This window comes from Melospiza georgiana, chromosome 1, assembly GCF_028018845.1.
Source record: "Melospiza georgiana isolate bMelGeo1 chromosome 1, bMelGeo1.pri, whole genome shotgun sequence".
NCBI classification, from domain to species: Eukaryota; Metazoa; Chordata; class Aves; order Passeriformes; family Passerellidae; genus Melospiza; species Melospiza georgiana.
In genome coordinates this window covers 19599017-19625311 of record NC_080430.1, presented here as the reverse complement: position 1 = coordinate 19625311, position 26295 = coordinate 19599017, and the positions used below count along the sequence as shown (strand labels likewise).

Below are 26295 nucleotides of genomic sequence, written 5' to 3'. Positions count from 1 at the left end.
TTCCTGTTAAAGAAATGGTTAATTACCTGTTAAAGAAAAAAAAATCCACCCAAAATCATAAAACAGGAAAAGTAGCTGATCCTACTTATTGGTTTGGGAGTGAGTACTCAGAGTTTTTTCTGTCTTGTTGAATCCTTCTACCAATGGCCTCTCTTAGCTCTACCTTGCACCGTGACCTGTGCACTGTGTTAGTTAATATTCTAGATTTACCTATATATTCACACTCCAAGTATTACTTGTTAAATGAGTCATGCAAACCTATTTTAACATGTGTTTGTAATGAGAAAAATCATGTATTGAAACTGTCTAACCCTCCTTAAGATTATATATTGGCTAAGAAAGCACATCCATGAAAATATATATCTTCATATCTGTGTTCAAGGAGAAACAAAAATATATGGTACTGCATATTCTTCAAAGCCTTCTTAATTAAACAGTAAATTCTCTGAAAAAATATATTCAGCTACATATGCTTTTGAATATAAGGCATTTTCTGGACAGAATAATTACAGTCAACATAGGCTGATTTTTATCTTTCTCATTAACACAGAGGAGTTTTTATCCCTGTAAATCTTGAGACACAAAGTGAATGAGTCACTTGGAGAAACACATTTAATTTTCACAAATTAAAAAAAATTACTCAAAGACTAGAACTGTTGTGAGATTTTCCTCTTATTTTCAACTACACACCTCAAAAATAATTGACTTTGGTAAATATTCATGAGCATTTTAAGAACATGATTAAGATATATGCAGTTACAATGTCAGATTCCGTTCCTTGTCCTTAGACATATTCCCTGATAAATTCAACCTACTTTTCACTCCTACACTCAGTTCTCAAGTGTTCATTACTTGTAATTCTCTTCTGCCACAGTGATTCTGCATGAAACCTCTTCTATTTACCATCTGCAGTGACTTTGCCATGGATTTTGTTTCAGTGTCGAGGACAGACTGCAACATAACTGGTCCTATCCTTTACTCCATCAGGATTTTTGCACTTCTTCCTTGTTCCTTAATAGAATTGTCTCATGCTTCTTACACTGCTTTAGTAGCAATTACATTTAATTACCATAAAAGCCAAGAAATAGTTTTTATCTTACTCTTTAGTATTTAGCCATGGGACCTATTTAGAACTACTCAGCTCTAACAGATGTGGTATGTCACAGAATGGAATGGACACTTCCATGTTTTGAATCACAAAAAAAAGACATTTGCACTGAGGTTAAACTCTCATTTCCCTTTTTTTCTTTACTGCAAAGAATTACTGACCTCTGGTGACTCTCTCCTTGAAAAGTATTGACACCAACACAACCACTTACTTTTTTTGCAAAAATAACCAGACAACCCTGAATATGTTTGTTGCACATATATGCAGTCCATGTCCTCCAAGAATAAAACCAATATCTCATCAGTGAATGATGTAGTTGGCTTTCTTTGACATAGCAAATGTAAAAGGAAAAGCATATCCATGTTTATATTTCTATAACAACTGAAAAATCTGAATGACAAAAAGATTCAAGCAACTTGCCGAGCTGATATTGTCTTGATTCTTCTTGACTCTCTCCATTTCAGGAGTGACACTCACAGCAGTAGCTTTGCCAGGCTGCTCTCTGTAGTGAATCTATTATTTAATAGAATAAAATATATATTCATACTATTTCAGGTATAGCAACATATCCTTGTTTTATATAAAAATGCATGACTTCAAAGGTCATCCAGGAAACAACAGAAAAACTAAAATGCATCTGAAGTTTATTACAATTTATAAAACTTGATTTTTGAAAGATAACCTTGAATTTTTTTTAATGTATAAGCTGCTTATTAATTCATTTCTGTGGATATATACCCACGTATGCACACAATACCTGGCATTTACCAGACTGGTTATTGGCTCTACAGAGAAATAACTCATATTTGGAATGGGGTTAAGCGACATATAATGCAGTAAAGGCAAGCAGAGCATATGAAAAACTGAATTTAAGAAAGGTCCACTGTAAATACATATTTGTCAAGACAGAGAAATTCCATAAGTTCTCCATCTATATTCTAAATTCTATATATTACATATTCAAAGGTGATTAAACACAGAGGGTGCAGTACATCAGACAACTGCCAATTGAATCCCGCCTAATTTCACCATGCATTTATTTAAATGTACTGTAGGAATATCCCCTTCATCACTCTGTAATCAAACACACTGCTTTAACTGCATTAAATGCACACCCAAGGCTGGATCAGGATCTAAAGCAGATCAGGACAGGACGTGGCACTGACAGACCAAGCAATCTAATGCTAACTCTAGCCCCACATGCTGGGAAGTCAGATATGGTAAATATTTAGTAACAGATTCTGGCAACAAATTCATATCAAATCATATATTTTTATGCAAAATAAATGCTTCCATACAAAAGCAAGCTCTTGGGTTTAATTGATAAGGTTAACTGTGCAGATACATTATGCTTATAATTCTGCAGTGCACTGTGGCAGTAAGGCAGCTATTGCTTAAGCAATTTTCTTCCGGCATAACACAGTTTTGATCTGTCCATACCAATGGAAAAATTAATTGAAAAATTAATGTCTTACTAAAACTACGGTAAACTTTTAAATTTATTAGACTTGCAAATTAACATTTATAAAGGTAAAATGAGTATTCAAGAATTGATGCTTCCAAAAATGGCTGAAGTTAACAAATACTCACTCAAAGCTATTCCGGTGACTTGAAAAGAATTTAAACTTCCCAGTGAAATTTTCATAACACAAAAATTGGTGAAGAGTAAACAGTATGAGTAGAAGTAGTATACAGGCTGGTTTGGAAAAGGGGAAGCAGTTTTTGAACAGAATACATTCTAGGAAAGCTAGATATATCAACAGGAATCCAGAAGTTGAGTTAGAGGGACAGAATTCTTGAAAATTTTGACTTAAAATTATTTTGGTGAACACAGTAGAAAGCACCCAGGGAGACACTGTAGCTGTTTGTGCACCCATGACCCACAGCTGCTGATGGCAGCTCTCAGTGAGGAGAGTGCCTGGTCTCTCATGCACTCATCAAGAGGGTGCAACTTCATCAGTGCAGGAAGGCAGTAGCATGCTCCAGCCCTTGCCTCCTTCTCTGTACCCCTGCAAATGGTTACCTCAGCCATTAAATACTAAATTCTGATGGGGAGGTTACTGAGGAACCAGAAGGAGACAGGTAAGAGAGCAGAAGTTTGAGCACAGCTGTAGCTAATTTCTCACAAAGCAAAGAAAAATAAAACTGGAAACAGATATTTTATTAAAAAAAAAAAAAAAAAAAGAAGAAGGGTCAAGATTTTCTGCAAATATCCAAGGAAGAGAATAACATCTCAAAGCAGTGCAGCCATTTCTTTAACAAAATATGTGATGGTTCACCTGCCATTTCCCAAACCAAGGAAAGCCTTCTCACAAATGCTTCCTAAGAGAAGATTTTCAAGTAATTCCATTACTTGAATTTGAACACATTACAATACATTAGTTTCCACCCAGACTAAGGAAAAGGCATCATTTCAGAATGCAGAACTTCATGTTCATCTTCTGCACCCAAAAATTACACAAAGTATTAAAGGATAGCAACTTCCCATGCTGACATTCTCTTGATTCCTCTTGACTCTTTCCATCTCAGGGGTGACACTCATGGGTGTAGCTTTGCAGAGCTGTTCTTTGTACTGAACCTAGCAAACATGTCAGAAGATATTAGAACAGAGATTTCCAAGTAACAGAAATATGTAAGTGAGCTAGACATCACTACAGAGCACACTGCATTTGGATGGAAAGTACCATTCCTTAATAATCAATCCCATCTTCCCACACAATACTTAGTACTCACCCTCTGGCAGTTCTTCTATTTCAAACACAGACAATTGTTATTTCAACAGGAATACTTCACTCTCATTCTTATGAATCGAAGTGCAAGACTGAGGATTTATCATCATTATTATAATTATGACAATAAATTATTACCATTAATTGATTAAATTGGTCTTTTTGGACAAACAGAAAGTAGCACAAACACCACAGACATATTCACCAAGACACAAGCACATTTAATACAGCGGAGAGAATTGTGCAAGAAATGAAAACGGGGCACACATTACTGATATTCTTCTGGTTTTCCTTAACTCTCCTTAGTTCAGGTGGATCAGAAATAGTTGTTGCACGCCGAATTTCCTCCTTGTATTTAATCTGCACAACAGATATTACAAAAATATTACCAATTTAAAGAAGAGAGAGATAGACACTAAAACCCATCTATCACTTTATACCCTTACACTTTTCGCACTACTAGACCACATCTACTGACACCATTGGCCTGAAAAGCAACAGTTGTACTTAATTTCTAAAACAGTCTGCTAGGGTCTCTGATGTATCTTGTTTGATGCAATGCAGCAGAGATGCTTAAAACAATTCTAGTGTACTAAAACTCTTACAGTGGTAATATTGGGTAATATTGGTAATATAACATCACATGGGATTGTGGCTATTTTCACCTTAACTGGGGTGCTGCATAGACTACTTGGAGATCAACACCACTTTGAAAATTACTTCTATTTACTTGCTATGGAGTCTACTAGTCCATTTCAGAAACCAAGCCTTTTATGTGTTCCTAAAAGGGTGGATGGCCTCCAAGTCTCATTGAATTTCTTTAAAAACACATGAGACATACAGGTGAGGACGTACTTGTCTGGACTGTTGAAGCCTTTGCAGGTGCTGTCAGATATTTACTGGTTTTTTCCTAACATTTAATTTTCAACTCTCTTCTCAAGACATGTTACTTCTGGAGAATGCCCAATTTCATAGCACAGACAAAACAACTTGTTTTCCTCTAAGCTCATACTTGGAAGCTGCTTTGACTGAAATTTATAAACAAATAAAACCAAACCAGCCCAAAGTACAGACCAGGAATGGAAAATCACCGTCCAGACAGTTTAGGACTGGCAAAAACACTATAGCACTAGAAAAAGGGTCTTTTAATAGAGACTATTAGGTAAGTTTAAGAATTGGCAGTGGTACTCATCCTTAAAATGCTGCAAAATGTCTGTTACTTGAATTTTAATAAGACTCCAGCTTTGTGGTATTGACTGACATACCACAGGAGTTTCCTCACAGATTTCACACTAACAAAAACACAAATAGATTCTCCCAAAACACTTCTTCTTCACAGTGCTGTGTCCAACCCTGCCTGCCCCACAATATAAACAAGTTTTTAAAAAGTCTTCAGTTATTTGTAGCTTCTCCTCTGAATTCAGCTACAGCCCATGGGTCTGTGGCTTGCTTTGAAAGTTCTGAGACATCTTGGCTTCTTCCAAACCAATCATCACAACAGGCGAGATAAGCTCAACCTCCTTGGCTGTCACCACCTTGGTATTTTAGGCTTTGAAAACACCATTCTTATGTTTTCCTCCTACATATGTAGTCTGGAAGATTCTGATCACTTTCAGAACATGATTCAATGGACTTTTTTGTGTGGTTGGTTGTACTGTAAGTGTTGTTTTGGTGCCCTGGTGTTTCTTTCAGTGCAAATTTGCTTCACATTCCACATACTAGTTTTGTTTAGCCCAGAAAATAGTTTTAAGGCTGTCCCAATTTCTCCCGGCTAAATTCAAAAAAATGTGTAAAACATTTAAATCTAATGGATTCAGAATTGGTGTAATTTACCCTTCCTTTGGGACTCCTGTAAATTACACAATACAATTTCCCTTTTACTGCACAATATAATTTCCCTCTCACTGACATGTAATTTGAAACATTCTTGTACATTGCCTTTAAATTTGGCATGCTACACCTCTAATAAATATTATACAAGACTAAAGTAATTTCAAGTACACTCACGTAATAAAATACCTTTTGTAAAACATTAACTCTACACAAAGACTAGCAAGGTAAAGGCCATGTTATTTACGTTGTACTACTACACCACTAATGCATTTTGTACTTCCCTTGGTAGGTTTTTCCTCAAATGTGTTTACTAGCATACTGATCAACCTTTCATTTTTCCCTCAGCAAGAAGAGTGTACACTATTTTTCTATTTCACTTTGAAATGTATTGTGAAAAAGCATTAGAGCAAGACTTCTCCTTTCTGTGTGAAATAAATGTCTGTGGTAATTGGAAATTTTAAGCAAAATAACAACAAAAAAACTAAACAAATGAACAAAAAAAAAAAAAACCTCACCCTCAAATCAAGAAAATCAACAGCTTCCCAACCAGCAGGTTTCAATTGTTCAATATCCAACTATTTCAGGATTTAGGACACATGATAGCTTGCACTGTGACTCAAAATGACAAGATGAATAGCGATGGATAGAGTAGGAAAAAAAATTTAAGGAAAATAAGAGCTTTTCAAAATTTTTTGGAAATTCTCTACTGACCTTACTTTGGTGGGAAATTAGATGTTTAACACTATGCAATAAACAATGAAATTCTATGAGAATAAGAGTCCAGAGACCCTAATTCATATTTTAACTAGTACTTAAACACAACATAGTGTCATGTCTCTACATTATTTTTGGACTTTACTTTAAATAAAAAAAAATCTAATAATTATAAAAATCATGTCACAAACATAAAAACTACCCCAGAGGAGTCCCCACCAAATATAAAAAGGAAATGAACAACACATTTACAAGGGTTTTCTGCTTGGCAGTCACTTTCCAGGTTTTTTCCAAGTTTTGCCGCATATTTAGCAGAAGATGATGTATTATTTGAAGAAAACATTCATTTTGATATTTTATTTTAATCTGCCTATTAAAGTGCCAAAGACATTGGGCATCCTTAGATAAACAAAATCAATTCAGAACTAACTTCATCAGATCCACAGATCAACTTGTGCCCAGCACGTATAGACCCAACTCTCCACCTTTTCACACAGGTGAAATCTGGACATGGTTTTTCTCATCTTGAAGTACAAACTGTGTCAAGTCTGATGCAATACATAAGTCTCTAACAGAACATGACAGACTTTCTTTTTTGTCACATGGTATTTTTCTAACCTGTAAATACTGCTGCTGTTCAGTCTGTCATATGGGAAATGCATCTCATATTTCTCACTCCTGAGAGTGAGAAGTTTTCCTATCAACAAACCTTGAACAAAACACGTTCCTCAAACGTTTAGTTAAAATATTTTCTTTTTTTTCTTAATTTTTCAATTTGAATCTCTACCTTTGGACACAGAAGTAGTACAGTAGAGGGGAGTTCTAGCTGTGCTAAAGTAGACCTCTATATACAAAATCCAGTGGACAACTATTTGAATGAGATGTGTGATATGAAAATGAAGAACATATTAGTAAACAAAATGACAAAAAAAAAATTCCTCCACCTTTTACTCACATAAGAATAATTTATGATAATAGCACTTACCGAACTAATATTCTGTTGATTTTTCTTTACTCTTTCAATCTCTGGAGTATCTTTTACAGCTGTCCCAGCTCCTACTTCCTTCTTATAAAACACCTTCATTTCCCCAAAAGAAAAGATAATTATGAGACTGTTAGCAATGCAAATGCTAGTTCTCATAAAAGGGCTGGGCAATTTTCCAAGTTCCAAATTGGTCTGACTATAAATCTTGCTAAGAAAGCAAATACTTTAATTTTTCATAAATAAGACTAATTGTCAATAACTATGATAACATTGTTTTCAGCTGTAACCCAGATAATATATTCTCATTCTTTAAACTGATCTCAGTCTTTTTAAGTATTTGGAATATTTAAATTTGGAAAAAATATTAGAATTTATATAATAATGTATAAGTTTTACAAATGTAACTTTATGCTTGAGTAATTTCATTCATTTCAATGTTATTGAAGGTACATGCAGGATTTAATTTGGTTTCTTAGTCTTCAGATCTTAAAATACTGTGAGAAGTGAACAGACATTACTATTATTTTTAAGTTAACAAACTAGAAAATTGAAATATTCATGTAAAAATAACCATAACAAACCAGAGCTACAATCCAAGTCATGCAATTTTTGACTCCTAGATTCAAGCCAGAAAGCTGATGACTATCTAAAACCAAAAGTCACTTCCTAAAAGGTACACATGCTGTTTATAAAATTCTATTTCAATTGTTTCAGTAAAGGATAAACACAAAGCACATCAGTAGAATCAATCATTTGAAGTTACTGAAAGAGATAGTAAACTGCTCCACAAGTTCCAAGAATGGTTACAATTTAAATAACCAGTTCATGCTGCAAAACTCCCAAAGAAGTTTTACTGGATTTTCAGTATTTGGTGTCACAGCTGTTGCCACTCCAGTATTTCCAGGCCATTAATGTAAAAAACAAATCTGATCCTGGAGTTAATAAAAATTAATCTTTATCATTTAGTATTTCTGCCTTTCTTATATCAGGATTTATATAAGTTTTCCTATCAACAAACCCTGAACAATAAAAACATCATTCTTGATTAATTCCTCTGACTTCCTTGAAGTCCTCCATAGCCTGGGGTGAATACTACTGCCAAATATTCTAGAGAAGCGTCAATGTCTGCAACTAATATTTTAAATATTCAGAAAACCTTTAACAATGTAGAATTTTGTTTTACCATGTGATAACAGAGACAGGTTATGTGTAAGAACTTGAAAATTCTTCTGCATCATGTCAGTTAGAAAGATTTATATTGTGGACTGGACACTCCTCTACCAAGGAAGGATTGGTAAAATATGTTGGAGACAGGAATTTTTCTATGAAAGAGATGACTGTGAAGTAAATATCCTTTTATAAATCATCTGCCAAATGAGCTAGTGAGCTAAAAGCAGCGACGATCTTATCTGCAGAGCTAGTTGTTATTTTTTGTCCCTTAAGGCAGAAAAATACTTGAGACAAAATCCAAATATCATAAGATTATTAGGGGTCATTGTATGTTTATCTATTTGGGCTGCTTCCAGCTGTATCTTCACTCAGTAATAATTTGCCTTTATCATCTAAACTGCACAGAAGGATGAAAGATTAAAACAGAGAAAGAAGAAAAAAGGTAGCTCATTCACTGCTGTAAACTGCTTTCCTACAGTTGGAAGACCCAGTCCACAAAGAGGAACAGGAAAATCACAAAAGAAAGCAAATACAAATCACCTCGAAGACAAAACATTTTATTTCTTATTATCTACAACACCAACAAAGAGGATCATTGTCAGCCTTGGCACTGAAAGCTCATTCTGGCCTCCAGGGCTGCAAAGGGTTCAGATGCATCAGAGCCTTGCCAAGGCTGAACTAAGTGGTGATACCTATCTTTAATTAACAGAGCCTGGTACCTCAATGTTAGTGAGTGCACACTGCCAGAGCCACTGCTCTAGTTGGGGACCTCATCAAAAGCTATCAAAGGCTGGAGCAGGGAGGAAAGCAGATCACAGGGGCTGGCTTGGGTGCCTCTGTTCCAGGGAGTTTCAGCCTGACAGGACACCAGTGACACGAGAAATGGGGATAACCACATCACACTATGCTGCAGGGCACCATTCCGGGAGCCAACAGGTGACAGGAAGCAAAACTGGGCCAGTGGGCCTGTCAAGAGCTGCTTCTAGAAAGATGCAGCTTTCAGCTATCCTCATCCAAAGGAAGAAAAGGGCAGGTGATGGCTGGAGATGATCACAGCCTGGAGCAGGCTCAGAGAGGAATCTCCTCTGCTCTCCCCTCAGGCTCTTACTCCCCTGCAGAATCCTCAGCTGCTCATGGGAGCTGCAGGCAAACACCTCTGGGAGAAACTGAGCTTACTCAGTTACTTCTGAGAGCTGGGGAAGCTGAGGATATCTCTAAGTTAAGGAACAAGTGTGTCAGATAATACTAAAAATATTTAAGTATCTTACATTCCTTTCTCTCAAATCATTTGCTTTATTAGTACTACTTAGTCTGCCATAAAAACCAGCCACTGACTGGCCTTTTGTTCTGGAGGCCTGATTTACTCCTCTTCTCTGTTATATCACAAGCAAAGGCAGAATTACAAACAGCAGCATTAATGAGCCCAAAAGGGAAGTGAAATTTAATACATCCCAAAATAGGCAATTTCACAAATCTAAGCTCATAATTTATATTTAGGGATAAACTGAAACTTAAATCTAACATAAAATTTAAAAATATACCCAGTGTAATATAAAATCTGTTTTGTTTTTTTTTTATTTGATCTGTTCTAACTTTATACCCCAATCTTGATGCTCAGTACATGTGATAGGAAACAGATGAAAAATCTTATATGTGTAGTTAGAAGCCTAAGATTTTTTTTCCCTTCTTAAATAAAGTACTTCCTGGGGCTTGATGGAAAAAGAAAAAAAGATTTTCATTTAAAAATAACTGTGGCTTGGCAAGGTGGTATAAGTGGTTTAGAAATTCAAAATAACAGGGTTGCACCTAGAAAAGTTGGATATTATTTTTACTTAAAGAAGCGAGTGATACAGGTTTGCCAGGAAAATCATGGAAATGGTTCAAAGGACACCTACTCATAAGTTCCCTATTTTGCTCGGTGGCACAAGAGAGCCTATTGAAACTAAAAAATATCTGAAAAGTTACAAGCAAAGAGAGAAGCGCTATTACTCACTGAACTGATGTTTTTCTGAGTACTTCTTATCCTCTCCATCTCAGGAGTGTCTGGGACAGCAGAATAGTTACAGAGCATCTTCTCTGCTTCATCTTTGTACATTTTCTGGAAAAATAATTTTTACATGTCTATGGTTTTTGGGCTCAAGATATCCAAACTGCACAAAAGATGCTTATTGCTGATAAGCCTCCTCATCTCTGTCCAGTATTTACTTAAACCTGTCTTCTCCATGATACTGTTACCACTGTCTGCCCTCACTAAAATATATATAATATACCCATATATAATAGATCCTCATCTATAACATACCTTTATACATAATGTATCCTCATACATATCTTCCCCTCACTGTCAGGATATTTGTAATGTAATATTAGGTAATTTGGTAATGTGAAAAGAACTACCGGCAGATGTAAATAATTAAATTCTATTTGCATGGTATAACAGGCCTAAATACAAATAAGAATCAGGCAGTTAAGACATTTCACTTCATGTAAATTAATTTAGTATGGCTATGAAAACCTCTACAGAGCTAGAGAAAAAGTATTTTGAGCAGAGTTTTTCAAGCAGTCATTGTTACACAGAATTAAAACATTTGGCTTTTGACTATGTCAACCTGGCTTGCTACTTCTGAAGCTTTTTTGAGCCACTGTACTTCTGAAATATATGGACCAACTTGCATCCTTTTTCCTATAATTTCAATCCCCAGACCCTTTTTAAAGGATAAAAAATTATCCTATCCTTTCTGAAGAAAAAATAAAGGGGAAAAACCACATAACTAATGCTACAACTGTCTGTACATGCTGTCTTCAAAGTTATTCTCATAGTACTGGTCACACTATTAAAATTAATTCTTCAATTTATTCAATTTAATATTTTTATTTTGCATTGCTTGCTTTTTTTTAGCTTAAGAATGTTCAAGAGGATTTTATGGTTTTAACATCTCATTGTGTTTTGCTTTCAAAGTAATTTTAAAGCAATTAATTCTGTACTCACCTGGCTGAAAATTTCAGAAGCTTTTTTGGCTCGTTGAATATCAAGTGTATCAGTACCCACTTCCATTCCCTTTCCTTTAATTTCATTCTCCAAGTCTTTCTTGTATTCTTTCTGAAAAAAATAGCATTGGAAACATTCACAGCTGACAGGCAAATTCTTAAATTTTTTCCCAATTTTAATCTGTGCAATTTCACTGACCAGCATTCATAAACCACCAAATAACTGATGATTCAACAGTACTAGTTTTGTAGAACCTACCCATGCAATGCCTGCACTGTAGTTGCTGATGGGTTAAAAAACTCTTTTGACAGGCTGCTCAATTCAAGTATAATGTACCCTACCACATCTACCTGTCTCTGCAGTTTTTTGGCAGCCACAGTCAGACTCATGTGAGGATTTCTCCATCTGCTGAGCTTTGCAAGACTGAGGTCATAATGCTTTAGCATCCCTCTAACTCTGTGTATCATTTGGCCCCACCTAAATAAGCAGCTATTTAGACCTAAGAGCAGCAGGGCCCACAGTGACCAAGCACACCCATGCCAGGCCAGGCTCACGAGGAACGAGCACAACCTGCAAAAGGTGATAGGAAGGTCTAAGGTCTGGGAAGTCTTAACTTTCCCCCCTTACACTGATTATGCAACTGTTCAACTCTTTGCAGCTCAATGGATTAGCTAGTTAGAGAAATCTGTGTTTTCAGGACTGCCTAGATTGGCCACCACCTGGAATTCTCAGCCACAATAATTTGTTGCACTCTGTCAAATGGAAAGCTCGCCCCAGGAGCGGTACTGACCATGCTTGCAATTTCAGAAGCTTTCTTGGCTCGTCTTATCTCAGGTGTATCTGGACCAACATCCATGCCTTTCCCTTTAATTTCAGTTTCCAAGTCTTTCTTGTATTGCCTCTGTGAAGATAGAATTTATATATGATAGCCACAAAATTCAGAGAGTTACAAGTAGACTTTTTTCCACAAGATACTCAAATTTAGGATTTAGAGTCAATCAAAACTTGCAAGACTCACAGTTCTCATGACTCTTGGTGAGCTGTTGTCAGAAAAAACACATAACAAACTACAGGAGGAAAACTTTTAGAAGATTTTCAATGAACGTACAAATCTCTATCAATGAATTTTTAATGTGGCAGAGGGTGGGAGGAAATCAGCCCAAGTAGCTTGCTGCAGTTGTCCTCTAAAGTAAAGGGGAAGTTTAGCTCTGCAGAACATGATGTAATAAGTCTGTCCTTGGTGCCAGTCTAATTGAAACACATTTTACTTTTAAGAAAATATTTTATTTATGAAAAGACTACATGTTAGAAATTTAATATCATACAGAACTGCTTCCAGTGAACTTCCAGATCAGGAAGTTATAATTTATTAATTTAATAGGTCCTTCCTGAACCATAGCCATTAGGCAAGTGGCAGTCCTCATCCGTGATTGCTGCTTTTTCCTCACAACATAAATTATAAATAACCAATAACCTGAAAACAAAATTAATATTTCATCTTCAGCTTATCCAAGCAATGATATGCTCCTTGTTAATCAGCAAATTATATTAAAAAGTAATAAGGAAATATTGTATACAATACTTGAAGATTTTTTTTTATAAAAAAAATTCTCAGCCAGTGCTCTTTCTACTTTCAGTGCTGTAGTAATAATATTTTTTTTTCTATTCTAGGTCATATCTGCCTGTGGAAAATTCTTCTTTTTCAAAGTAAATACATATAATACATATAATTTTTAAATGCCTCTTACTTTTCTGTTTATTAGTTTTAGCTTGTACATGAGTTAGAAAAAAACAAATATGTGTTTGTATTCAATACAGTGGTTTGATCACTTACAAGAACATGAGCAAAAAGACTTTCAGTCTTCTCTCTCTGCGCACTGATGTGGAAATAAATGTGATAAAACAGCCCTCTACTTCACAAAGTTTTTTTGCAAGAATTGTAAAGTAACCTGTAAGAATACATCATCCCTCAATTCCTCTCTGCTAAAGGTGGGATGGCAGATGTTTCCTCTAAGCTTCATATTGCATATAAAACCAAGGAAAAGTTAATCCCAGGAGTTACAGCTGTATATTCCTGCACTTCTTCACAGTGGTCAAATTGGCCCTATCCATGGCATTCCCTCTGTTTTTTATGGATATGTGTGTGTGTACATGTGTGTGTGTATATATATATATAAAAATATATATATAATATGTATATAAATATAAAAATATCTTTTCTGTGTACGTGTGCCTGAATCAACATATATATGTTATACTATAAATAAATTTTAAAATTATATATATATACATATAATTCTGAAATTATTCTCCCCAGGCATAACATGCTTTGCCTTCCTTCTTCCCTCCCCACAACCTCCCCTTGGATGTCTGGAAGACCACTCAAACTCATGCACTGGGAAAGCCTCAGCAGAGCCCAGCTCTAAATGTTGGATCTACTGACCCCACTAACAATCTCCAACGACCTTTTACTTGCCTGAAAATCTGAATTATCTGTCCTGTGTAGTTTTTCATCCAGAGCTTTACTATATTTTTCAAGCAAAACAGAAATAGCCTTAGTTTCAATACTTACGTATTTCATTGCAGATTGTGTTAAAAAAAAAAAAAAGTAATCTTTTGAGTTTTACACAAAGTGAACCTTCTGTGATATTAATAACCTTGACTAGGATAACATACCTCATTTAGTATCTGAGCTGCATTTTTCACTCTAATCAAATCTGGTGTATCTTCAAACACAGTCATTCCTTTCCCTTTCATCCCTTCTTCCAAATCTTTTCGATACTCTTTCTAAGGATTAAAAAGAGAGAGAGAGAGAGAGAGATTTCACCACTTCTTATTTTGTGTGAGATCTTGAAAAGAAATGCCACTTATTAAACATCTGAAGAGTCTCTTTGAAATTTCTATGAAATATGAATCAGCTGAAGTAAAGATTTCAGACTTAAAATAGAATTGGAAATTGTGAAATGAAAAGGAACAATGTTAAAAAAGTAAAAAGATTTCAATGTCGTCATCTATTTTTTTTGTGCTCTTGAAAACCAGCTGTGTCCTATACAGCACTAGCACGCTGTTTGGGGCCCTGTCTGTCTCTGGACAGATATTTTCACTGCAGCAGCAATTTCCTTCTGCAGACCAGCAGTGCTGCGGTTTTTACCTCAGTTCCATCAATGGCATCCCAATCAGGATGGATTCCCTAAACACTAGGGACCTGTGTTTTCCCTAGTACTAGGACCTGTTAAAACAACCTCTTGATATATTAAAATGTAGAAGCAATATTCCTACCATATCACCCCTGCGCTGGTATGATCTATCAACATTCAGCAACTGCAGCCTCCAGAGTACTCAAATATTCAGTATGAAATTCAAAGCACACTAGAACCTGCCCACAGACATTTGGTTCTTTTTGCTCTTTCCAGCTCCTAGAGAGCTGATGCAAGCCTATTGAAGTTCAAGATCTTTACGTTTTGTAAGGATTTTTAATTGCTTTTCACATCTCCAGATAAGGGTTAGGCTTTCTTGGGCAAAGAAATTAGAAGAACATTGCACAAAATATTTATCAGAATGATTTACATAGACATGAATTAATATTTCTAATTACATATTAAGTTTCATAAGCAGCAGTGAGCACCTTGATCTCCCTATAAGCTCTTTTTTTAAATAAAAGGAAACTAGATATTTTTAAAGATGCTTCTCTTGATCATCAGAACCAACAACAAGCAGGAAAACATTTCTTCTAATTTAGAATTATTTAACTCTGAACTATTTAATTCACTTATCTCTTCTGAAGGAGTTGTAAATGTGGTCTCAGAGAAGTTTGTATTGTTATAAAATGTGAAATATTTGCAGAATTCTCTACAGTGGGAAGTCAACAGAATAAGCTGGAACATAGCTGACATTTGGGTAAAAAAAAAAGTGATGAAACAATTAATTAATTTTTAACTCCAGTTTTTTCTTGTTTCATGCAGTATCTATTCAAAGCTGATTATGAACCATTATGGAAAAACACTGACCTACATCCTTGACTACGAAGAAATACATAATTTTTCTGAATCATGAAAGATAATAATTAATTTTACCTAGATAATCTTTGGCTTTGGAATACATTCCTTGGATGTGGATATAAAATCATCAGAAATTCATGCAGTTATGCATTAATGGAAATACCATTTTCATTTTCTCATTTCCTTCCCCTTTGACTTACAGCCATGGTTTACTCCCTGAATAAGAAGGCATAAAACTTGAGGAGGCCAGAATTGGAGAACATCTTAATGCATTTAGCACTAAGGAGAGGAGCTACATCAAAATGTCAGAGATGAACATGTAGAGCACAAGATACAGCTGTGCATACAGTACCCACTTCTTTGGGCATTTGGTGAGCAGCAAGAAGAACTGAATGAGATGACAGCATGATTTGCATTTTTCCCTAGTGAGAAGGCAGGTATGAGATGTACCACAGAATGACATTGCACAAAACAGACCTAACTTGAGACTTGCCTACCTGACAGTCAGACTTATCAGAATAAATTCTTTATTAGAGGATGAATTATAAAGGAATATCTTAAAAGAATTTTTTTTCTTTAACCATATGAAATCTAGCATGGACTGGAATAAGTTGTATAAAGAACAAGGAAAGGAACAAAGTTCAAGGGTTTTTAATTCTAATGTGCTTTATTTGTTTTGGCAAAAAAAAAAATCTGTTCTTAATACCATAAATACAAAGTATCGTTGGCTTCCAGATTCAAAGGTAGAACATCTAGTAGCACTGCTCTTCTAGCATTTCTAGCTCTTCTGAAATTGGTCAAACAATACTCAAAACCTAACACAAAATCAGTTTTAAATAATAATATAAAAATACTAAAGGTAGAAGGATTCTCAGTTACGGAAAAAAAAATTCATCTTTAGTGACATACACAACTGAAGAACATTTCACAAATCTGAAGGAAACAGTAGGCATACAGAAAACCTGTACCTTCTAACAAAATGGACTAAAGCAGTTATGTAATACCACATCTCTATTATGGAATTTTGGTCTTCTTCATTTTTTTATCCTTAACATGTATGATAGACAATCATTTTAATAAAGTTAGTTATAATTGACTCTATGCAGTTCAAGGCATCTGTATAACCACAACAGTTTACCATTAGTGTGAAATAAGTACTCAAAGGGAAAAACTGCCATCTGGACACCAATGGAAATCCTTGCTTCCACCCCTTTATCTATCTGAAAAGAGAAGTGATAGTCTGGTTGAGGTGTGCTGGACTTTATAACTTCCTTACTACAGAACTATTCAGAATACAAAATGATGTGAAGGAATTTCTACTTGGGAAGTGACTTGTATGTAGCTGCCAAGAAAGTTTTAAATTATTCAGCACTCAGCAGCTTGTATTGATGCTTCTTATTGCTCATTTACAACTTAACAACTGAAAAAAAATCCTTTACCTCTTTCAAAAGATTAGTGACTTCTTTTATATGCAGGAACTCTGGGGTCTTGTCTAAATCCAGTGAAGGTCTTCCCTTGATCCCTTCTTCAAAATCTCTGCGGTACGTTTTCTATTGTAGCAAAACCAACAATTAGTGGTACATACATATGCAATTCCAAGCACATTTTAGGAGAGACATTATAAACAGACCCAGAAATAAGCCCTGCCATAAATTATATTTCACACTAATAAGCAACTTATGCATTTCATTATCTAGTTTATTTATGCAAACAGATATAATCTAGACAAAAATATGTGTACAGTATGTCCAAAGAGAACAAAGAGAATGTTGAACCTGATCTATGAAAGAAACCATTTTCTTGGTAAGAAAAAGAGAAGACAAATGGCACACGAGGTAATGGTTTAAAACTCATTAAAGTTTCTACCAAGAGGCTGAGATCATCTGTTTTCCATGACACAGCAAAACTAATGGAATCAAACTGCAGCATGGGGACACAGGTGCATCCATCTCACTCAGGATGGATGGTAATGCCCTGGACTAGATTGTCTGGGAAGTCACAAAATCTCCATCATTTGAAGTTTTTTTTAAAAAGTTAGAAAAACATGACCTGATATAAGACAGCCAGTGCTGTTTTGGAGCCTGGGAACAGTCCCTCCTCCTTGATGAGTTTCCCAGGCTGGAAAGGCAGGAGGATGTTTCAGCTAAATTATGGGGTTGGACTGGATTTTGTGGCTTCACTTGCTCCCACATAAGAACTATCCCTCCCCTAAAGATGGAATTCAAGTGAAAATTTCAAAAGTTATTAATCTCTTATCTAGATGACCTATTGAGCTTCTTCTCAATTAAATGATGTGTGTGTGTTGTTAGTACCAATGGCCTTTTGAGAAAAAAGCAAATTCACAAGAACTGAACTACAGAACAGCAGAGATAACTGCTCAGTATAACTCTACCATATCCACAATTTACTCTGTGCTTCGTACATTTTCTTAACCTGAGTACAAGATGCCTGCTGACTTCTCTGTTGATCTAAATTTTACTTGTTCAAAAAGTACATTTTTACTTACCTCACTTTGCATCTTTTGAGCCTCCTTTGAAACTTGATACATTGGTGTATCCACAAACTCCAGCATTGATCTGCCTTTAGATTTTTCATAATTTTCTTTGTATTTGACCTAGTAAAATTAAAATAAAGTCTGTTAACAGCTAGAGAATATGAGATCTGATTGCTTGCCTTGGGAAGAAACAAATCCTGTCTTAGCCATACTCCCTTAGACGTTTTGACTTGGAAGACTTCACCCAAACTTAACCTGTTGGGCAGTTAGATAAGGTAATATGTTTTGGACTCATTTATTCCTTTTCTACACCATTCAGACCTAGAAATTGTGAACTTTGAAGACAACAGGAATATGGAGCATCAAGTACAATCCTTAAACCAATTGCATGGGTTTGGTCAAATGACCTATGTCTGAACACTTCTCGGCTTTTTAATGGGATCCCCTGCTGTTTCCATAAAACAACACATTTACTGTAACAACAACAAAATCTGTTTCACAGCCAAGCCCCACAGGTCTTAGTTCCAGGCTCAGAAGTACCACTCTCAAATGCACTTTTGTTTGTACCTGTGGGAAGGAGAAGGGAAGGAAAACTACTGCTTTGGTCCAGTCCTGTCCTGCACCAACACCCCCCTCACATCTACCAGGGACCATGACCTTAGAGCTGGCAGCAAAATCACAGTGAAGGACACAGGGTTAAGCCATCAACTTATTCCTTTATGCTAACTTACAAAGGAAATACACTTTGTTTGGAAGCCTGGAGAACCCTTCTGAACTCATTCATTCACACTCTTGATTAAGACTGGCAAACACATTACTTATCTCCATCAGTCACTGTGGGGCATGATGGAATAGTTACACAAGCCTTAAAGGAAAGCAAACAGCTGCAAATCAAAATATTACATTTTTAGTTTACATTTAGTTTACATTTCTATGTCTCTTCAAAAATAGCAATGTCTGAATTTCTCTTTCCTTGTCAGGCTTCTGCATTAGGCTTGGGTCCTGCAAAAACACTCTCCTCTCTTCTCATGGGGTGCCTCTGATTGAATATGCACTGTACATCACTGAAATCTATTATGTGGCTTTGTGCATGATTCAATCACCGTTAAAATGCTGCATTTCTCTCTTTGCAAGATGTGTTCATTTGTGGTTGTGTACACCTGACTTTGAAATACTGCATTTTCTTTGGAATTGATTTGTTCTGCAGTGTCTGGGCTTAAATGATAGAAACAATTGCTTTGCTTAAATGATTTCTTCTATTCATACTGGAACAAAAAAAATTCCAAAAATGTTTTCACAGGCAAAATCCAGAAGGTTTTGGAAATTAAATACTATTTAAAATAACTGTGAAAGGAAAAACATAGAAGAAAGAAACTATATTTTATTCCTACAAACTGGGGAGTTTTATCAAATGCGAATTCAAAACATTGTGATGAATTTTTTTTTTTAAAAAGGATATGATAAAAAATTGGTTTTGTACATTCCTAGAGAAAATATTTTCCTGCTAATCTAAAAGTCAGATGTTTTTATATTTCATAGAAAATAAACATTGTTATTTACATCTGAAGTGCAAAGGAACACATATGATGGTCTGGGTTTGCCTCCTAGTGGAAAGAACTTTAAATGTCACACAATAAAATCACTTCAGTAGTGGAAACAAAATTACCTCCATCTACAGACACTTCTCTCATACTTTTATTCCATTCCTCAGCTAATGGAAGAAAATTTTTAAGACATTCTATAAAATCAATTTAGTTAGGCTCATAACTTTTTGCTACATTAAGCTAAACTACAAGCACCAGCTTCAGTCTCTGAAGTTCTGTTTATTCACCCTGTTTATTAAAATGAAATACATCTAAGTTCCCCCTTTTTTACCCTGAATTTCATCAGTATCTGAAAGTCTCCACAATAGGAACAGATTTAAAATGTGAAAACTGTTAAACCAGCTGTTCTGCATATATCAAAGTGTCAAATTTTGTGTGTCCATAGTTCATATCAGAATTACATATATATCTGTCATGGTTTAACCACAGCCAGCCACACAACTGCTCACACACTTTACCCAGTAGGATGGGTAGAGAATCAGAAGTGTAAAAGTGAGAAAATTTGTGGTTTGAGATAAGAAGAGTTAAATAATTTAAATAAAATAAGCTGTAATAATAAGAAGAAGAAACAGTAATAAAAGGAAAATAACAAAAAAGAGGGAGTAAATGAACAACCATTTCATTTACAACCAAGAGATGTGAATGAAAAAAAGTCACTCATCACCAACCTATCACTGCTCAGCCTGTCCCTGAGAAGGAACCCCCAGCCAGCTTTTCCCCAGTTTATATACTGAGAATGACACTATATGGTGTGGAACATCCCTGTGGCCAGTTTGGGTCAGCTCTCCTGGCTGACCCTGTCTCCTCTCCCAGCTTCTCATGCACCCCCAGCCACCTCAATGGCAGGGCTGCATAAGAAGCTGAAAAGTTCTTGACTTAGTGCAAGCACTGCTCAGCAACAGCTGAACTACCAGTGTGTTATCAACATTGATTCCATCCTAAATCCAGAACACAGCACTGCACCAGCTACTAGGAAGAAAATTAGCTCCATTCCAAGTGAAGCCAGGAAATGTGTGTATGAAGGGAGAAGTCTACCTTTCTTCCTCATCACAACAATAAAACCAGGATGAGTTTGACCAGTTCAAATCAGTTTATTTATGTCCTAAGATCCCCATCAAGCTTTTCTCCTAATTGTTGGCATTTATTCCCATGGAAGTTGACTTGTATAACACCCTTGCATTGAAATTACAGTGTAAGTGCTTTATAAAGTGCACACACTTCTACACTTCAGGTCAATAAGCAAAACCACTCATTCAATCAACAATATCAGTTTATGAGTTTAATTAACCATATAGGTTTCAATGGAGAAAGGCATACTGCAGGGAAACAGAAAAATCAGGCAATTAGCAACCAGCTCTGTTTCAGAAGGGGAAAGAAAAACAAATGAACAAAAATTAAAAAAAAAAAAAAAGAAAAAGAAAAGAAGAAAGAAAAAGAAAACAGTCTTTGGAAATCAGTTAACACAGGGAAGAAGTCAGTTAGACTGTTTTTTACAATGGTGGCAGATTACAAAACAGATTTGGTATGAACTGTGGAGAGCCAAGGAGAACACAAGCAATGGAGAAATGAAGAAGAATAAACTGTGTTTAAATAAAAGCGATGACATGGGGAGGTCAAATTTGAGAAGGACTGTAAAAGTGGGGTTTCTTTAAAAGACAACTATTTAGTGGAGAGCTTAGGGATTGACAAAGCATTTCTCTTCTTGTACAAAATAAAAATACCCACTAGGATCTGGACAATGTAAAAATCATAGGTTTAGTATTTATGGAGTCATCAGACAAGACATGGACATTATGAATCAACCCCTCCAGGACAAAAGAAAGAAATACAATTTGCAAGACATGATCTGCCTTAAGGGAAAGTCCAGGCTTCTAAATTCTTAGAGTTAAGTTGATAAACTGATGAAGTCCATTCTTAGGGATGGACTAAGATGGACTCATTTAATCAGTAAAAAAGACTGCCAATATTACCATACTAGAAGGATAGAAGGAAACAAGATTTGGGCCAAAAAGTGCATGAAAAATGCAGGAAGAAAAATATTCCAACTCATTCATTACTCATACAAAAGGTGATAGTCAGTGTTACCTTCACAGAGGGAGTAAGACAGACCAAAAAAAAGCTTCAATTCTCAAAAAAAAAAAAAAAACACACAAAAATCAAATATAGATGGATTGTTTTGATTATTTTAGACATAAGTAGGCACTGACTCAAAAGATGACCCAGTGTGCTCCTACTCATGAGAGTTAATTGTCTATGAAACACTCAACTCCTGCCAACCAAAGAGCATCCTTCCTTCCTTCCCAACACCACCCACTTGTGCCTCTCCACAGTAGTTCTGCAGGCCTGCTGTGTTTTCTGGAGTAAAGATGACAAATGCAGCTACCCAGCTAGCAGACATGCAGCACAGGTGCTCTTGGAGTGGGAAAGAACCTTCACCATGGCACAGGAGCCAAGTTTCCTAGCTCTTCCTTCCTACTTCAACCCCCACCAGGACCATGTATCAGACCACCAGCCCCATCAAGGGCCATGTCTTGCTACATGGCAGAATGGAGCCTGTGCCTATTTATCTGACACAGTGCAGGAAGAGTCAGAAAGAGTCAGACAGTCCGGAGGAGAAAAAATCTTAGCCAGAGAAGCCCAGAAGTAAGCTAAGACTCCAGAGGCCATTCACGAAAAAAGTCCAAATATGAAACTAGCACAATGGCCACTTCTGTACAGAGACTTGCAGATGAAAGCAAGATCTTAGACAAAATGAGATTTGCAAGGAAAGAAGTATTTTAGGTCTTAGAACAAAGAGAAAAACAGTCAATGTTTCAGACATATGAAAAGAAGCACTCAACATCAGAAGTCTGTGTGATTCTTCCACAGTATGTTTTATCTGTTCTAATAACTGAAATATGTCTTCATAAAAACCTGTTTTTCTTCACTACACCTCTCATCTACTACAGTTACAACACTATTTCCCACTACATTTGAGAGCAAAAATGTGTTTCCTACCATGACTATACATAGCACATTCCTTACTAGATTTATTTTTCAGGTCGTTCTTAAAAAGGCAACTTACATCACTCTGTGTTTTGCTGATATTTAAAGCATGGTTTAAATGCAGCAGGTTTGGTAGATCAGATGCTGGATCATGTAGGCTTTCCAAATCTTTCTTGTAGTTCACCTGGAAAGAAAATTCATGTTATGCAAACTAAAGAGTAATAAATTAATTCACAGCTCTGTATTACAGTGTGACCATTCAGAAAGAGAAAACATTAAGTGCTTGCCTGAACAATCTCTCCCAGCCACTAGATGGTGGTCATCTACTACTATTTCAAAGAAAAGGAAAGACCAATGTAGGACTCATTCTGCTGAGTGAGTACTTAGGAACTACTCAAACTTTTCCTCCAAGCAATGACATTTTCAACAAAATCACACTTTCTATCACTTTTCAGGTTAGAATTACTTTTCTTCTATTTTTCTCTCCCCTCCCTTCCCACCCTCTACTTAAATCAAGAGTGTCTTCCTCAACACTTTGGGTCTATTCATTCTAAACACCTTTAATTCTTATTAGAATTAAAGAATTAGAATTCTTATCAGGAATCACACCATCCAATTTACAAGTTTGATATATTGCAGTTAAAGGGAAGGGTTCCTGGACACTTTATCCAATATAGATTGCTTGCAGCAAATATAAGTCATATGGGAACCTAAGGCAAAAGATAAATTACTTAATGAAGTAGCAGAAAGTAACATCCCATCAGCCTACAGTAGGATTTTCCATTCTTCTGAGAATGGAAACCCTGTAGAGCTGAAGATCTGTATGTCCAACTTTACAGGAAGAAAACTAGCTACCTTACCTATCTTGGATGAGAAATCTTTTCAACTAATACCTTTAGTCATTTCCACACATGTATCATGTTCCTCACTTCAATTTGCCCATTTCTTATAATGAGAACTGCTTCAACTGATTTTTTACTACACATTTAGATTTTGGAAATAATTATATAATCTTCTGTACGCTTCCCAGAGCCAGTCTTTCCTGTTCCAATTGCATGGTACCTCACACTTCAGAAATGCTGGACTACAGAAAGAAGGCTTGTCTTTTGGCTATCTGGGATCACAGCCTCAAAGAAAAGATTGCATTTTTAGTATTAAACATACTTTTAAATATATCATCCCAAGAGCATTATCACTCAATATATATGTTTTCTCCAGTCTGCCTCCAGCAGCAGCCACCCATTGCTGAATCTAGTGACTGCTGTATTTTGTAGTGCCATTGAGAAGATCAACCAGAAGAATGAAGTCTAAAACACAGACATCCAAATCTGAACTGCTTATGTAGCCTCCTTCTATAACCATTGGAGAGATGACAGTACTTTGCTCCTCTAAAGACAGGCACTTCTAACAGGTGAGAAGAATTGACCTCTAGACCTGTTTATTTCTTTCTGAATAAAAAGGACCAAGTACAAGGCAATTAGCTCAGAGTAAGAGGCCACACCTTTTGACAAACAAAATTAGGTAAGACGAATCTTATCTAAAATGGTTATGAAAAACTCTTCAGGCCCTCAGTCAGAAGCCGAGGAAGAAATTAGTAACATGCTGTACCTGCTACACACTGTATAGTAGACACTGTAGCTCAGAGGAATTCATAAGATGAAAAAAATAATTTCTACCTGTGAACAAACGTTAGATTATTCAGCATGTAAATGCACATAAAATACAAAGCAAATTAACTTACATCACTTGCCAAGGAGGATGCAATCTGTGCTTGCTTGAAGGAAGCACTGTCAAGAGGATTATACTGGTGACTCTTCATTTCCTTACTGAACTTCTCTTTGTATTTTACCTTTCAACAGAACAAACATGTCTGATATTAACATGTAGCACTTAAAACAGGCAGAGAATTCAGACTACAAAAAGCTTATTAAATGCAATTACTTTATTCATAAACCTTTAAACAAAATTTAAAGAAACTCAGTTTACCCATACCTGTGACAGTCTTGTGTTGGTTTCAAATTAAGTTTTATGTATCTGATGTTCACTAAAATTTTAAGATTGTGATATGTGATTACTGGTGTGGAGGGACTTATAAAAAGAAAACAGAAACAAGACCATATGACTCACATGAGTAATCAAATAGAACTCTCTGACCAGCAATAATAATTAGCCACTAACATTCATTCAATTCACAATTAACATCAAAATTGTGGTTTTAACAAAAAAAAAAAAGTCTGAGGTGAATAAATTGTAACATTTGTAAAACAAATAACTTGTACATTTTTCAACCACTTGAAAGTGGGAAGTCAGAATCAAATTTCCCACCACCAGGTCATGTCACTCTCACTATGCTAGATTGCCACCAGTACTACCAGGTCTTTTTTTAATTTTGCCAGAAATTTCCTAGAGAACACTGAGGAATCCCTCTGTAGTACAGTCCTTTCTTGGGGATAATGCCCACCTCATTACAGTGCTGGAAAGCATAATTAAATGACTGCTTGCCTTCACCTTCATCTTTTTCTTCTCGTTCAAAAGAAAAATGGGGAATGACAATACTTGTAAGAGGAAATAAGCAATACAGAAATATGGAGACAATGGCACTAAAAGTAAACAAGTCCAAAAATTCCATAAAATGTGTTGAAAAACTGAATTCAGAATCTGAAAATATGAAATTGAACAAACAGTATATCTCCCTCCTTTGCTCCCTTTGTGAGAGATCATCAAACATCTGGAGACTCTGCACACATGTCTGCTTCGTTCCAACAGCTGGGCATAATGGAGGAGAATAAAGTGCAGTCTGAATTATGCTGCTTTCATGAATTTTAGGCAGACACCTGATATCTGAGCCTATGCAACATCCATTATAATTTACCACGCTCTGCACTAAATAAATACATGGATTCTTCCCTACTCCTTTTTTCTCTATTCCCACATGAATGTCTGATAAAGTGGTTAAGCCACCTCAAACAATCTTCAATTTTTTTCCCAGCCTTAGTTGTGGGAAGAGGGTTATTTTTTCCTGATTTTCAGTTCTTCCTTGCCTCAAAAGACCCTCAACATGATTCTTATGCAATTTCATTATCTTTATCCACAATGTCCACTATTTCACTAATCAGGATAACAGGAAACAAAAATTAAGCTACGCAAACAGGAACCAGCAATATACGTTGAAGCGCTATATTATTATTCCAGCACTTAGTTAATTTTGAGAAGTAAGGGAATTCTAAAACATTGCTACTTTTAAAGAGAAACTTTATCTGAACACATGATGAACTTCATAATCTTTCACACTAACAGCAGAAGAGAGTATCTATTGCCTTCTGGTATATTCATCTGGTTTATATTGTTTGATATTTGCCTTGGCATTGGATCAAGTGCAAAAGCATTTATCTGAATACAAAGGCAAATCCATGCTCTGTATGAGCAGTGAAGGAATAAATCAGAGTGCTTTTCTCTCTTAAAAGGTGAATCCAAAATTTGCCTTCTAATGAAAATCAGGCATTGCTATAATATGCCATTCAAAAAGCCAGAGATCAAGACAGCTGGGTGAGCAAGACTGTCTTTTACTCCTTTACCCACATGACAACAACACCAAGCATAAGACTAAAAACCCCAACCACTGCAGGCTGCCTTCTCCTGGCCAATAAATGCCACAAACAGTGCACACAGGCCAAATGCACAACATG

The 26295-nt window shown here is 35.9% G+C and overlaps 1 protein-coding gene across 7 annotated transcripts in view; it reads right to left on the bottom strand.

The window, feature by feature from the left end:
• NEBL (nebulette) overlaps positions 1-26295 on the bottom strand; it is a 246579-nt gene that overhangs the window by 35527 nt on the left and 184757 nt on the right. For 5 of the 7 annotated variants that reach the window (XM_058045718.1, XM_058045709.1, XM_058045727.1 and 2 more), the window contains 12 exons: positions 24351-24458; positions 22689-22793; positions 18033-18140; positions 16966-17076; positions 14205-14315; positions 12319-12429; positions 11529-11639; positions 10533-10637; positions 7370-7462; positions 4105-4197; positions 3595-3686; positions 1529-1622 (listed from right to left, as the gene is read on the bottom strand). The exons of the other annotated variants lie outside the window; for them this stretch is intronic. In XM_058045718.1, the coding sequence (XP_057901701.1) occupies positions 1529-1622; positions 3595-3686; positions 4105-4197; positions 7370-7462; positions 10533-10637; positions 11529-11639; positions 12319-12429; positions 14205-14315; positions 16966-17076; positions 18033-18140; positions 22689-22793; positions 24351-24458 (1242 nt within the window). The remainder of the gene's footprint in view (positions 1-1528; positions 1623-3594; positions 3687-4104; positions 4198-7369; positions 7463-10532; positions 10638-11528; positions 11640-12318; positions 12430-14204; positions 14316-16965; positions 17077-18032; positions 18141-22688; positions 22794-24350; positions 24459-26295) is intronic. 7 annotated transcript variants of the gene reach the window in all.